Raw genomic sequence first — 15,758 nt, 5'->3', positions numbered from 1 at the left:
CAGAGTGGCATATAGGGGGTTAAAAGGCATTTCTGGAGATAGCAGTTTTATATATATATATATATATATATATATATATAACTGCTAACAGCAATCACACTCCTATCAAGCCAAGGCACCCAGTACATGCTGGAACCTGGGGATGATAGTAGTGTGATTACAGCCTCCCTATGCCATGCTATCACACACTCATTCACAAACATTTAAATACTCATTCATTCCATTAATCACACATACTTGGTCAAAAACCCTCCCCAACCCCCTTACCTGAACTACAGATCTCTCACTCGAAGACTTCTGCAGGGGCCCGGCTGTGCGAGCAACTTCTCTGGCCCCACCCCCAGAGGAAGGAGGGGGGAGGCAGAATTATGTGACACTCTGCTAGCTTCCTGTTCTCTTGCTGCTAGCAGAAGAAACGCTGCTCGCGACCAAAGCACCGGTAAGCAGCCTGGCCCCAGCGGACATTTTTTTGAGGTCTGATTAGAAGACGACCTCGATTATAAGACGAGGGGTATTTTTCAGAGCATTTGCTCTGAAAAAAACCTTGTCTTATAATCAAGCAAATACGGTATATATATATATATATATATATATATATATATATATATATATATATACACACACACTCTATATACATGTATAGACAGGTACAAAGAACAATATGTTCTGTCTGAAACTTAACTTCCAAGAAGAGATGTGTATTGTGTTCAATGCTGATTGAAAGCCATTAGAAAATGGACAAAAATGTTTCTAAAATATTTTACTCAACCATAGTGTCAAATTTTGCCTCCCAATCACCCCTTTTAAGAGAGACAGTCCCTCTTTCTGTCCCAGGTGTCTGTGTCCATCTTTCCTTCTCTAAAATCACTGTTTCCTAGTAGCTCAGAATGTTTGCTTAATATAAATGTATCAAAATGTTTCTCAGCGATACATAAGATCACATAATAAAAATGTCTGTTACATAAACCGCTGTCAATAGGTCGCACGGTTTCATAAAAAGTCTTTGTAAAGCCCTGTCCCTAATCACGCCACTGTCCACATACCCTTTAAATAGTATATGTGATATTAGGACTTATAACCTGATATACACAATTAGTGCTAATATATAACAAAAAAATGACAAAAGAAAAGAAACAAGCAATTTCCCTTAGGATTTCTCAACACAGTGGGCGCAGCTGCTGAACAATGACCCAATTTATGCTCGGCAACATCCCTTGATTACAGGAATACCCCTCATACATATTTTTATGCTCTAGGGGGCCTCACATTATCCTATAGTGTGTTATTTTTACTACTACAGCTTAATCGGTTTGGGTTACTTTTGGACATACAGGTACATCAAAAGGGTAGTGAACGGGTTAATTTCTCATTTATTAAGGTATCTGAATTATCTGTAAGGAGACTGGAAACCAGGTTAATAACCAAAAAAGAGGCTATTATTCAGCCAATAATAAATACGGCTTCTTTCAGTAAAATCAGACGATGCACGTATCCCAACTCTTACACAGCCGTAAGCTTATACGTCTTCTGTCCTGTTCAGCATCATTGTAGATAAGAGTAACATAATATGTGTTGACTACTACTTACATTTTCTATAGTCTATGTTGACCTATCTGCAACTACAATGATATTGACCTGTAATTGCTGACTTTACACTTTGCCATCCATTTACTTATTGTACATAAAGTGTGTGTGGGGGGGACTGAACTCATCTTAACTTCCTACGCATCTTGCAGGGCTGTGGCAAAAAAATTTGGTCTGTTTTACTACGAATTCACATTTCAACTTTTCCCAAGGGCTTAACAAAAGATTATTTGCTGATGGTACTCCTTGGGGTACGGGATTACCCTCTCCTGCTATAAATATAATTAAACTGTAAGGATGCTCCGTTAAGCTCTAACTTTTGTATCTAAAATGACATATATCACTAAAATAGCACTGCATAAAAATTATTCTGATATTAAGTTTCATCATCCATATATGCCATAAATTGATTAGCACGGGGAGTAGCACTGACATCAAATATCACTAGATAAGAAGCCAAAATGCTCATATCATTATTGATAATTCTCATTAGCACTCCAGTAACGTAGGCAAGAGTTTGAACTCGTTCTTACAATAAATAATCAGCAACTAAAACATTAGCCAGGAAGAGATGTATATTTATATGACATAAAGAAGGTCCAGCGTTCCTATTTGCTATCACAGATATATAAAGAGATATATATTCACAAATTTTATTATATATTCGCTTTCCACTTTGGAAATAGCAAAATGTCACTTGTTATATGTTAATATTTACTTAGTATATATGCAGATCATCAACTAACGCCGCAAATGTGATTTGTGTCAGAGCACTATTGCTTTCGGTCCTTTATAAAGTAGGATCTATGAAGCTAGATGGTATTTGGAATTACGCGTAGATTTGAGAATATAATTGTTGTCGGGTTTTTGGTATTAAATTTGTTAGGTCTCTGCTGTATATCTGATGTTGTCCATTTGGAGTGAGGAAGAGTGTCAATACTTTGGGAAGATTTGTTAGCTTGCAGTGTCATAAATCTCTCCGGCTGCCTTTGTTTGTGTTAAAATGTAACCGTATCTTTGAGATGATTTAAGATCTCCTCTGACTGTGCATCCATAAAGGATAGCTGTGTAGAAAATGGAACACATATATCAATTCCATGGTTGTCTTTACCCCAAAGCAAATTAAGAGAAACTAAAATGTATCAGTGTTTCCTCCCTACTCCTTAAAGTGTTTTTCCCCCAATATAAGGGTTTTTAATCAATAGCTATTATAATAATTACTACTAGGAGTATCAATTATCCATATGTCAAGGCAAATGGTATCCTAAGAGGAACAATGATGTCCCTCTTTTCATAGAAACATAGAATTTTTATGGCAGATAAGAACCATTTAGCCCTTCTAGTATGCACATTTTTCCTGATCTAAAGACTCAGATCTTAATCAGTCATTGGTCATGTTTTATATTCAGGATTGCTTAATGCCTACCCCATGCATTTTTACATTCCCTTACTTTATTAGCCCTCACTACTTCTACTAAAAGGCTGTTCCATCTACCTACCACCCTCTTAGTATAGTAAAACGTCCTTACATTCATACACCACATCATGGCTGCCTAGCAGGATTGAATGTTGGCAAGGTTCAATCCTGAAACCATCTGCTAGGAAAGAATTCAAGAAAGATGCGTGGTTACGCAGATAACTATATCATATAATTCTGTAAGTATGGAGACTGATGCTATCACACCTATTAATCCAAGGTCATTAATTTCCTCTGAAACTCCAAAAGAAGCTGGATGTCCAACATCCAGCCATAATAACCCATTGAGCATCTTTTAACTCTTAATAGTCTATATCCACAGGGCTAAAATGTTATCTACAAATACCATTACATTATAGGATAGTCAGTTTGCTAAGAAAAATGTATTATTTATAAATGTGCAATATCTTAAATCTGGTGTCATTCTCAGATGTTATGAGAGACCTCTCAATGGGCCCTCTTTGCCTCAACTTCCTACAAATGGAACCCAACTATCAACGTACGTACTCGACTGTTTAAGTATATATGTAGTGCACTTACACCCTCAGGTGCTCTCAGCATTTTCCATAAAAACCCACCCACCACCAAAAAAAAGCCATAAAAGATACACACAAAGCCATCACACCATAAAAACTGACACTCATATGTTCATCCAGTGATGTATTTGTATGATAGATAGATACACTCTTAGCCTACAAGAGTTTTTTCAATTACATAAGTTATGGTGGGTAAGGTGATGGAAAACCCTTCACCTTAAAATTAAGGGGTAGTAGAAGCATTATTAAACACTCATCTACAGACACCAGACAAGCCAGAAGGCTTGTTGTTCCCTCAGAAATCTCATGGTGCTGCCACAACCACAAGGGATTCTGGGTAGGCGCATGCAAATAAGGTCAACAATAATCACCCTATGTTTTTTCAAGACACTGTATTAAGGTGGCACATTCCCTTTGGTTAGCACCTGTGGTTATACAGTTGTGGTTGGTTGCTAACAAAGATTAAACGTTGTACACTTAATTCATGTAATAAATGTATGGTATATTCACATTGATTTTTTTATTATAACTACAAGGAAGAGCTGTGTTAATTGTGTCTTAGTGAGCATGCATGTCCATTGAATAACTCCATTTATCAGAGATGCTAACAGAATTAAGACATTATTTATCTGAAGAGAAAAGTCTATATATATATATATATATATATATATATATATATATATATATATATATATATATACTCAAACAAATACAAAAAGGAAGCACTCACCTGAACTAGCATTATTTATAAGGGGGTGCTGCTGAAGACCAAAGTCATACACAATCTCTAAATCAGCGCGCACACATCAAATAGGTTATAAACTCTCATGACTGTAGTTAAAGCTACTTAAAAACACCTTTCTAAGATTACAAAATTGGAGTTTTAGTCACATTATATGGCCATATTATGCTAAGCCCACCACTACGCCAAAGTACTCCAATGTAGGTGGGTCCTAACGCTAAATACTAGTGCTTATATGGAGCTAAATCTTTGCAAATACATTGCTTGCAAAGAAAATGATGAAGACCAGTAAGACAAGGGATATTTAGAGAAAAAGGAATTAGTGACAATACTTTCCTTCCTTCGTTGACCGGATACCCAGCTGCAACCCGTAAAAAACCTCATACAGTCACCCGGAGGAGTTGATGTACATGAGGCTTGAATATAAACACACACATTGTGAGTGCATACAATAGATATACAGTTTTATTGTCTGCATATACTACTACACTATTAGTGGGTTTTTTTGTTTTTGTTTTATTTCTCTACCGGTATACTCGAGCGCCCCCTAGTGGTCTTTCTCAAATACATTGCTTACCAGGAGCCAAAAGGCCTTCCTAACCACAGACACTCCTGCAATTTATAGGTTTCCAAGGACCTCACCAATGGAGCACCACAGGTCTGACCAGGCTTTTGGTTCAGCACCCCTCCCCACCACAGGTGCTCCATTGGTGAGGTCCTGGGAAACCTATAAATTGCCGGAGTGTCTGTGTTTAGGAAGGCCTTTTGGCTCCTGGTAAGCAATGTATTTGCAAAGATTTAGCTCCATATAAGCAACAGTATTTAGCGTTAGGACCCACCTACATTGGAGTACTTTGGTGTAGTGGTGGGCTTAGCATAATATGGCCATATAATGTGACTAAAACTCCAATTTTTTCATCTTAGAAAGGTGTTTTTAAGTAGCTTTAACTACAGTCATGAGAGTGTATAACCTATTTGATGTGTGTGCGCTGATTTAGAGATTGTATATATATAGATATATATAGACACGGCAAAAGACACTGCACTTGGTTACACAAACAGAAAAAAGAACATCATTTAAATCTTTTTTTCCTTTATTTTATCCACTTGCTGTACGTGTTTAGTGTAAGCACTTATCCCAGCCTCTGTACTCCCACTCACTCATTTTCCTCTCTAGGGGTTGCAAATGACCTGCGAGCTGACAGCCCCTAATTAAATGGCTTGAATGCGTGCTGCATGTATTCACTAGGAGTCCCAATCTTTAGAATTTCTTTCCTAGACGTGCTCATTGTTTTGCCACCTCAATGAAAGCAATATGAGCCATTAACAGGTTTTGTTATTCATTGATTTATAGAGAACAGACTTCCATTTTAACTGTTATGCCACTAAAATTGATGCCCAACCCGTTATATTTTGACAGCAATGTCCTATTTATCGCTACCGTGTGACTAATAATTCCCCTGTGATCACTTGCATTATTAATTAATAGAAATGTATTTTGATATCGTTGTTATAACAGGCATTAAACGTTGTTCAAATACATTAAAATGGTATTGTATTTTTTATGTGAAGTCGTACCTTTGGTAATTTATTTGCTACCTTTTTTTCCCTCAGCCTTAATTTGCGATGGTGGTGGAACTCAAGAAAAACTGTAGCAAATGACATGCACGGCTGCTTTGTGCGTCTATTTTAGTACAAATGTCTTTAAGCGGCTGCCAGTACAATATTGCTGCTGTCAGCTTGGCATTGACACTTTTAAATGTACTCTTCTATAGTGAATGGTTTTGGGACCGAACAAACCTGCAACCCTTCATGCTTAAAGAATACCAGCTTATTAGATCATGAACCGATGAGGGACAGAAGCCGCGCAGAGCGTTGGCCTTAGAGGCAATGATTTCTTTCTTTGTTGCTTATTTGTTAAATGACATAGCATTAGTGTCTGTTTAAAAGTTTATCTTGTACAATGGTCTTAATGATTAAAAAAGGGAAGTTTAATTTAAAAAAAAATACATACAATAAATACATTATCTTAAATACTAATAAATCATAGCACTGAAGAAAAGTGGCTTTTGTCCCAAAAAATAAACGTTAGTTAGCAACAGATCTGGAAGTTGCTATTGTAGGCAGGCACGTGATATTTTGGTTACAAACCCAACTCAAACATCACACTGATCTCTCAAGTCCTATTGATGCTAATGAAGTCCTTTCCTCCCTAGACTTGTATTAGTTAGAGGGTTCCTCTGTATGGTTACTAGTCCTCCTAGTAGTCCTATTAATTCAGAAGACAGGGCTGTGGTAATCTTACATTTGTAGGAGCATTCTCTAAAGATGGGTTGAATGTACATGTGTGTTGCATGATGTCATTATTATGACTATGGTATTATGTCTATAAAAATGAGAGAAGTCCTGCCACCAGGTCTCCAGGTCTTTCTCGTAGCAGCTTCTTGTACCATTGATGGACAGCCCCTGTGAGCTTCCACTGCAAGAGTGGCTGCAATGCCCATTCATAATGGTTCAGTCAATGAGGTGACCTTGAAGAAATCTGACGCATTTAACAATGCATTACAATGAGCCAATCTAGCTCTACTTGCATGTGTCAGTCGACCCTTATTACAGTGGCGTCTCCAGAAGGGGGTAATTATAAAATGCTATACCTGGTGCTCCAAGAGTGAGCAGGGAGACACACAGTAGGTCTGTATAAACAGATCTCACACTCCCTTTATTTTCGTCACAATAAGCAGTAGATCAGTTGGGGGGGGCACATGGGCATGATAATTTGTAGGTGGGACCATGCCCCCCTAGCGATGCCAATGCATTCATAGTAAAAGGGGATGTAATAGAAACATTGAAATACTTTATTTAACAAAATACAGGAGGAAGGTGTATTTCAGAAGAGGAGAAAAGTTAGAACAAGAGGTTATAATCTAAAACTAGAGCGACAGAGGCTTTGAGGTAATGCAAGTAAGTTTTCTGTTACTGAGTGGGTTGTAGATATGTGGAACTGCTTCCCAGGAGAAGTAGTAGAGGTTAATACAGAGAAGGAACTTAAACTTGCATGAGATTTACACGTGGCTCTCCTGATGAGACCAAGAGGTGATTAAGTTTTGGTCCTAGAAGATGTGTTAAAATTACCCCCACAATCCCCCAAACTTATGTGAACGTGATCCCTTCTACAGCGAATCACATGGACATTTAAAGTGAGATGACAAAAGCAATGCTTGTTATCCGCAATCAGGAGCTGGGGAGTGGCAGAGATCAATAAGAAAACATTGTTTCCCCCTTTTTTCACTTTTTAAGATACTTTGTTGTTTTTAGTTGATGTAGTGGGTGGTTAGTTAGTGGGGAATTTGTTATATAAGGTTAGGTTTATGGTTAGGTAGGGGTTACAAAAAAAAAAAGAAGAAAAACCTAAAAAAAAAAAACGTAGTAGTCTATGAATAAATAAAAAACATTTTGGGCATATAGGATGGTTTCCAAATCAGGGCAAGATAACAAATATACTTTTGGCATTTCTTCTTATTTGCACTATGTATAATTTATATATATGTAAAATTTTATTTTTTCCTACCTTTTTAAATTTATTCATAGAAAATAATGTCGTACATGATTACATATATAATTATGGTTTCAAAAGAAAGCCCTACTTGTCATGAAAAATAGTTTTATATATATATATATATATATATATAATTTGCGTGGGTACACCGATTGACAAAGAGGAAAATTAAGGCAAAAAAAAAAAAAGAAAGGACATGACAAATGCTCTGGTCTTGTAGTGTAAAATAGCCGTGGCCGTTAAGGGGTTAAAACAGGAAAAAAAACCATTAAATGTAGAATGAAAACAGATTGATTAAAATAGAATAGACTTAACGTTCTTCATGCTCAATAACAGCTGTTATTATATGAACAGAGTTTAGAAACAGCCTACTTTCTTTCTTTATAGAATCATACCCAAAACATTGTTTCATTTTTTTGTAATCAGCTGAAATATAATGCTAGCCTTGATGTCTATAATAATAAAAGCAGGATAAGTGCCATCTGCATAAGTGCCGCCTATGATGTTTGAAATAAACAATTTTTAGTTACATATCCTGCTTGAATTTTACATTTGCTGATTGGCAGCTCGTTTTAGCCGCTTTTAAAGCCTTCTTGATGCGTTGTATGATGGCTGTACAGAAAAGGCAGAAGCTCAGGTGCATGCGCAATGTGCACAAAGAATGGGAAGTGTCTCATAACCATTATGATAAAAGCTTTTTTTTTTTTTTAAATATCTTATAAGCTTCCATATCATGTTATGAAATGATAAAATTGCAGATCTTCTGCTCGACTGATGTCATGTTTATTTTTAGTGGCAGGGTCACTTTAAATAAAGCCCTATTTGAATGATATCACATAATATAAGATTTGTCCTTTAAGATTAGATTTGAAAATGGCAATCTTGCTAAATAACAAATGTTCCTATTAAACACGAAATGATTATTTTGGGAGTTTAGATACCTTTTAATAAAATAGAGCTTTAATATCTTTGGTTTTTTGCTGACCTTTTACATACAGAGCAGGATGTAGTAACCGCATTTGGAATTTTTACGGACTGCTGGGTAAGCAAATACACTTGACGTCATTGTGGAAGGTATTTTGCTAATTACAACGTAAATGGTTTTTAAGTCTTCCAGTGCATAGGGAATTTTGCCACAGAATGCCCCATCTGCTCCCCTTCTGCTGATGTTCCACTAAAGAACAGGACATTTGGCAGTGGATAGCTGGATATTGAGCCTGTTTGCCAGCACGATCTTGGCAAATTCAGGATGGTTGTCAGATATAATGGATGAATGTACCTTCACTATCATGCCCCCCCCGTTGTTTTTTTCTTATGTTTAACCTATTACAGCATTTAACCCTTCATAAATCTGTAAAATACTTTCAGTGTGGGTTTATTTGGGATGCATATGTCTGGTACCCTAACGTTGAAGCTGTGATTCATCTGGCACAAATCCCTCAGCATCATAGAGATTTATACGCACATGGCCCCCACCAGGGCCGGCCCGACAATGGAGCCGAGTGGGGCAACCGCTCCAGGCGGCACTTTGCCGCCCCAAGCCCTTTTTTTTTTTTTTTAAAGCGAAAGAGAGAGAAAGGGGCGCTGAGTGGTTTTCGCTTACCAAGCTGTCAGTACCCGCTCGGCGCCCCTCTCTCTCTCCTCTGCGGCGAGTCTTCTTGTTCGGTCTTGGTGCTGGCTTGTAATGCTGAGTGCCGGAAGATTTCCGGCGCTCAGCATTACAAGCCGGCACCGAGACCGAACAAGGAGACTCGCCGCAGGACTGCTGAAAGGTAAGTACAAGGGGGGGGGGGCAGGGACGGAGGGAGAGGAAGGGTAGATAATGGGGGGGCGGCAGGGACGGAGGGAGAGGAAGGGTAGATAAGGGGGGGGGCATTTTGCCTTGGGCCGGCCCTGGCCCCCACTGCCCCTAAAACATCTTATTGTTTGCAAGCGTACTTGGGAAATTGTGAATTACAGCCCCTTAGTGCCTTCTAATGTTCCTATTATTTTAATACACAAAATTAGATATGTATAATAGTAATAAAAAGAGAAGTATGATTATGTGGATGGTCCATAATGAATATTTTATCTGCATATATGAGAAGCCAGACGGAAGGAAGTCAACTTCAACTACACAGAGAATACGCTACACAGCTTAGAATTTTAAAGACATTCATCCGGACATCTTATAAACAAATCTACATGTAAGCAGATGTAGATGTAGTAAAGTGAGTTCTTATTGACCTCTGGTTTCACTCTTCTCTCCATTGATAAGTTTCTCTCCGTTTCCACTTGGCTGTATAGCTACACAATATCTGGAGGATACTCTTTTTCTATATTTGATCCAGAAGCTATATATATATATATCTTGAGCTTGGATCAATAAGATGTTAGTGAGATACACAAAAGTGGCTGATCATATTTCCACTTTATGGTTAAAACATACTATGCAATTTAACTTTTTTCTCTTTTTTGGTTCTCGACCCTTTGAGTATTTTAAGTATTAATTTTGTATGCCCAACTGTAAGTACTTGTAAGAAAATATTTGCTTGAATTGGTTTATGATGTACTGTATTTTCAACTTTTAAATGTTTTCCCCCCACAAACCTGTAATTTAATTGCCGTGGTAAAATTCTAGAATTGTGGTTCTGCACTTATTTCTGTTTTGGTGACATAGCACAGCTGACTTGTCTCATCAAAATATTTTTTTCTCTTTTATTTTTATCTATTTTTTTATTAGTTTTCTTTGGCACATTCTCTTTACATGTATGGGCAGACTAGATGGGCTGAATGGTTCTTATCTGCTGTCTAATTCTATGTTTCTAGGTTCTATGTAAATAAGGGAAATCTAATTTGAAACTCCCATATTACAATTTCATATCTCATTTCTTAACATTGCATCTTTCCTGATGTGGCATTATTATGAAAAATAAAATACAGGTTATTTTTTATTAATATAACGTTACTTATCATCGGCCACCCAGTGAATATGCTTGAATTTAATAAGAAATAGGGTACATTTTCTACTACTTCAAATCATATGGTGTAACGAGACTAGTAGTTTCCTTTCATTTGGATTACACATTTATATGCATGATTTGAGTGGCGATGTGGTAATGTGTTTTTAGAGATTCGAATGGAATATAAACTGAATGGCTAAACTCTCCTAGGCAGAGAAAATTGGACAGAAATGTATTCATTGTAGTTTACAGTACGAGCTTTGATTTTACCTTTAATCCCATGAGACTACTGAGCATGTGTACAATGTTTACTTATGTGCTTTTCTTTTCCTTACCATTTAGTTCTGTATTCTTATCCTCGAACCACTGCCGCTGCTTGCCAGGATGCAGGAAATCATTTTTTATCCTTGGGAAAACAGAAAGATTCAAAGAAAAACACCCATCGACTGAAGCCAAAGGCACTAAGGAATATCTCCAAAGAGCGGCCAAATTCCTTGGTGGACCTTAAGACATACAAGGATACAAAGATTCTAGTAGCCAAGTTTCTTGAACATTCAAATTGTCACCTATCTCCAGAAGTACAACATGTTGTGAATAGTATTAAATCGGTAATCAAGTCAGATGAGAGACATATGGAAGAAGCCATATTTAGTGCCAACATTATAGACCAGGTAATACCGAGTGTCAGTTGTATACAAAAAGTAAAAGTGTTTAGCAATTGGAGGAAATTATATTGGAACTGAACAGCCCCATTGCTGTTTATTAACTCGATTTATTTAATTACAATGATCTGTGCAGGGTTTCCTCCAGAGAGGACATGGTTTACTTGAAATCATTTTAAAAACAACAACATAGCATATTATAAATGTACTTTATATGGCAGTATCAGTTTGGCTGATCTGTTAAGATGTAACAAGGGACAGAAACCTTTGATGGATGTTTAAACATTACTTACTAAAGTGTGTCTATGTAGTGTAACATAGTAAGGTTAGTAAACAAGCAGCATTAGCTAACCTAAAGTTGTTTAGGAACTACAACTCACATGCTCATTGAGTCAGACACAGTCCTTTTCTTGTATGATTCTTTGGAGTTGTAGTTACACAACTAGCGATTATACCAGTTTGCTAGCACTGGTAAGCTGAGTGTAACATGCACCTAGGGGAAGTTGTTCTTCCTAGAGTAAAAGTTGTTTTATATAGGTTGACCTTAGTACATATCCTCATATAGTGAACTATTTTAACAAATGCCCAGCTGGATTAGGTATGCAACAAATCATACAGAACAATGCAGCCTGGAAACTTAAATAACTCAGCCAGGGGTAGATCCAGAGCATGCCTTTGGGAGGACACTTATACACGCTAACCCACACGAACACAGACACTCAAAATTAACACACACACCAAAACAATCACTCTAACACAACTAGACATTCAACACCTAGACAGACCCACCTGCACACAGGGACACTGAACACAAACATACCCAGACACTCAAACTAACATACTCTGAGACATACTCTGAGACATACTTACCTAGAGGTAAGTCTAGGTGTCAGACTATTTATCCCTACTCCCGAACAATGATGTCATCATCATTGATGTCATCATCATTGGATCTGCAGATTCTCTCTGCACGCACTTATGGACAATAGTGCAAAGGTTATGATACCTGTTTGGTTGACCAAGGTTTACAGAGTAAGAAGCAGAGTCACAGAAATCGACCTCACAGGTCCTTTTAGACTTTTAAAGCGGACCTGTCATCCAAACGTGTCTCTTTTGTGCCAGTAAGATCACTAGCAAATGTATACTGTGTATAAAAAGTTATACTTGAATACGGCCTTTGTCAGTTCTTGGTGGTTTGCAGTGTGGCTGAAAAGTGATTAGTAAAAGAAAATATGATTTTTAAGCATTTATTTATTGCACTGCTTATATTACACAGTCTAACCCTCTCTGTGGAAGAGTTGTGTTGCACTGAAAGAGTTAAACGAAAACCATATTTTGTGTAGTATATTAGCAATTCATGAGATAGAAACAGCCAATCAACAAAAACAACTGATTGCTTAGTGCTGGAATTCCACTGCCTCCCTTTGTTCATCAGCCAGGTGTTATTTTGGGGGTAACACAGATAGCTAATGAAAATTCAGTAATATGCAAATATACAGTAAGTACCGAGAACTGTTTTTGTAGATCATAAAATCACATTGTTTCAATGCTGGCTTCCATTTAAGAAAAAATACCTGACATCTTTTTTCTCCCTTGTTGCTCCCTTGTCACATTTTTGTGACATCATTATTATTACTATAAGTATCTGTCAAATGTATTTGATTTGTTTTAGAGATGTGTTGCTAATCTATACCAAGGCACCTAAACCACAATTTCCTTTTTGGTTCTATGATATCGTGAACGTATGTATTCTGGCCATAAGCAGTTATTCTTTTTGGCTGGCAACTCCTTAAAAACCAAGAGTGTCTAGTGGACACATATACATAAAACTCCCCCATGTGTTTTACGCATTTACCAAATTATGGTATCATTCTTACGTAACACCTATGTGTGTGTATATATATATTTTAGACATATGAAAAAAAGCAGCCAAACATTTTGAGTTTGGTATTCACAAGCAGTATCTACACCTCAGAAGACGTACAATCAAGAATTGCCAATTTACATAAAGCTGGAAAGGGTTGCAAAGTAATTTCAAAGAGTTTACATATTCATCTTTCCACAGTTAGACAAATTCTTTATAAATGGAACTGTGGCTACTTTCCCTAGAACTGGGCACCCAAGCAAGTTGACTCCATGGGCACAATGCAGAATGCTTGATGAGGCATCCTTGGAGACTTCAACAACCCAGTTACCCCTTTGAGTCTGCCAAGGAAACCTAATTCACATCCCGTGTCTCCTCCTTGTCTCGTAACCCTAAATGTCTCATTACTACCTTTAATTCCCTTTGTTTTGGATGCTTTCTCTGATTCCGTAACACCTTCTTCGCCCTATCACAACTACCCCTTCCACTAACCTCACTGCCTCCGACACATACTTTAATAATACAATTGAAACTCTCATATATGATCAGCACTGTCCCCCACCTGCCCTTCCCCTCCCTTTGGCGCCTCACCCTCCTATTTACTGAACTTATTTTCTTTCTCTACATTTAACCAATTATCTCCTTTCACAGACAATGAAGTTCATGCTCTTCTAAGTTACTCTTGTCCAACCACATGTCCCCTTGATCCGATCCCTTCTCACCTTACCACACCTGCCTTCATCAAAGATTGGCCCCATCCCCCTCTAACACAAGATGCCACTAAGGCTCTTGTCCATGACCTCATTATCTCTTGTCTCAATTATTGTAACCCTGTCTTAGCTGGTCTCCATCTTACCCGTCTCGTCCCTCTACAATCCACCATAAATGCTGCTGCCCGACTTACCTTCGTCTTCCATCACTTTATTAACACGTCTCCCCTCTGTCTCTTCACTGTCTGACTTCTAGCTCTCATACATGCTTTCAAGACTTCTCAAGGGCTTCCCATATCCTCTGGAATGCCTTTAACGACTCCTAGAAACTTACGCCTTAACACTCTTTCTGAAATATTCCCTTAGCTCATCTGTCCTACTCCCTCTCCTTCAATACTTATACTAGTGTGGCTGGTCCATCCCTAACAGCACTTTTACCCCTTCTATAATACACCCTAAATCCCTCTAGATAGTAAGCTCATTTGAGCAGGGCCCTCATCACCTGTTGTTTCTGTAAGTCACCTTGTTATGTTTTATGTATTACTTGTTACGTCTACCCATTATGCAGCGCCCCAGAATCTGATGACACCATATAAAACAATTAATAATAATAATAATAACAACAATTGCTTGTTAGAACAGATTGTGTTTGTTCATTATTGTAACTTAGAGGAAGATCAGACCATATTTTCAGAAAAAAAATTATACATAAATGCTGGTAATTCGAAAGGGTTTACTTACCTTTTCTTGCTACAGCATATATATCCCTTTATTATTAATAACTTCCTACAAAACCATTTAACATTTTGTTTGTAATCATGTGTTTACCATCCCTGGCCAGATTGAGTGGTAACCAATTCACAGTTTTTGAAGTTATCCTCATTCTATAAACAGCAACAGCTTGTCGAAGTGCATTTAAAGACAGCTTGTTGTCTTTTTTTTTTTGTTGTTGAAACTACCACAATTTAATCTACTAAAATAACACAGATGGAAGATTCTGTGGAGCTCTACAAAATACATGCATTTTAATCTAATGTATAGCTTTCCCTTCAATATAGCAACTGTTTTATTGTGTGGTTATTGAATCCTTCATTAACTGTCTTGGTTCTTTTAGGATTTCCTTTTGGTTCAAGTGTTACTGATATCCGTATAGTGTATATATATAGATATATAACATATTGCAATGTTTTAATAAGTAAAGGTATGATATTTATTAGGGAACATTATTATGAAACTTAAATAAAAGCAGTAAATAGGTTCTAACTATTGTAACTTTTTTTGCGCAGGTGATCACAAGCTCTCAGCAGAACATCAACTTGTCTAGAAAGAGACTACAAGAAGATCTTCATCTTCGGAGCTGCGGAGCTCTGAGTTCTCCGTTAGCTTTTCTACATCGGATACATTTAACACGTGACATGGAAAGGGACAGACCACATAGTTTAGTAGGAGTCTGCAGAGAAACCATCCTTTGATTACAGTTTTTAATTAACAGATTGCATGCAAAAGGACATTCCAGCATTTGTCATCGGCACCGATTGAAAATGGTATCTTCTTTTTTGGACTTGGTCATGCATGGGACAACAGATGTCTCTGAATGTAACAAGTTTTTGCAACAACAATGCAAACTTTATTTCTACACAAAATAGCCTTTTTGGAAGAAGATGACCTAGACTGAATCTGTTTTT

The 15,758-nt window shown here is 37.4% G+C and overlaps 1 protein-coding gene across 1 annotated transcript in view; it reads left to right on the top strand.

Annotated features, from left to right (window-relative positions):
* LOC149297761 (protein ENTREP2-like) overlaps nucleotides 1–15,545 on the top strand; it is a 337,214-nt gene extending 321,669 nt beyond the window's left edge. Inside the window, exons 10-11 of the mRNA XM_089488325.1 lie at nucleotides 11,180–11,508; nucleotides 15,360–15,545. Coding sequence (XP_089344451.1) covers nucleotides 11,180–11,508; nucleotides 15,360–15,545 — 515 coding nt within the window. The remainder of the gene's footprint in view (nucleotides 1–11,179; nucleotides 11,509–15,359) is intronic.
* Nucleotides 15,546–15,758: the final 213 nt, after the last annotated feature.

The sequence above is a fragment of the Sceloporus occidentalis genome, unplaced genomic scaffold, assembly GCF_023333645.1.
Source record: "Sceloporus occidentalis isolate IW3139 unplaced genomic scaffold, rSceOcc1.0.p SCAF_37, whole genome shotgun sequence".
NCBI classification, from domain to species: Eukaryota; Metazoa; Chordata; class Lepidosauria; order Squamata; family Phrynosomatidae; genus Sceloporus; species Sceloporus occidentalis.
Note: the sequence above shows the minus strand (reverse complement) of the source record. Positions and strands in the feature narration are given on the sequence as shown.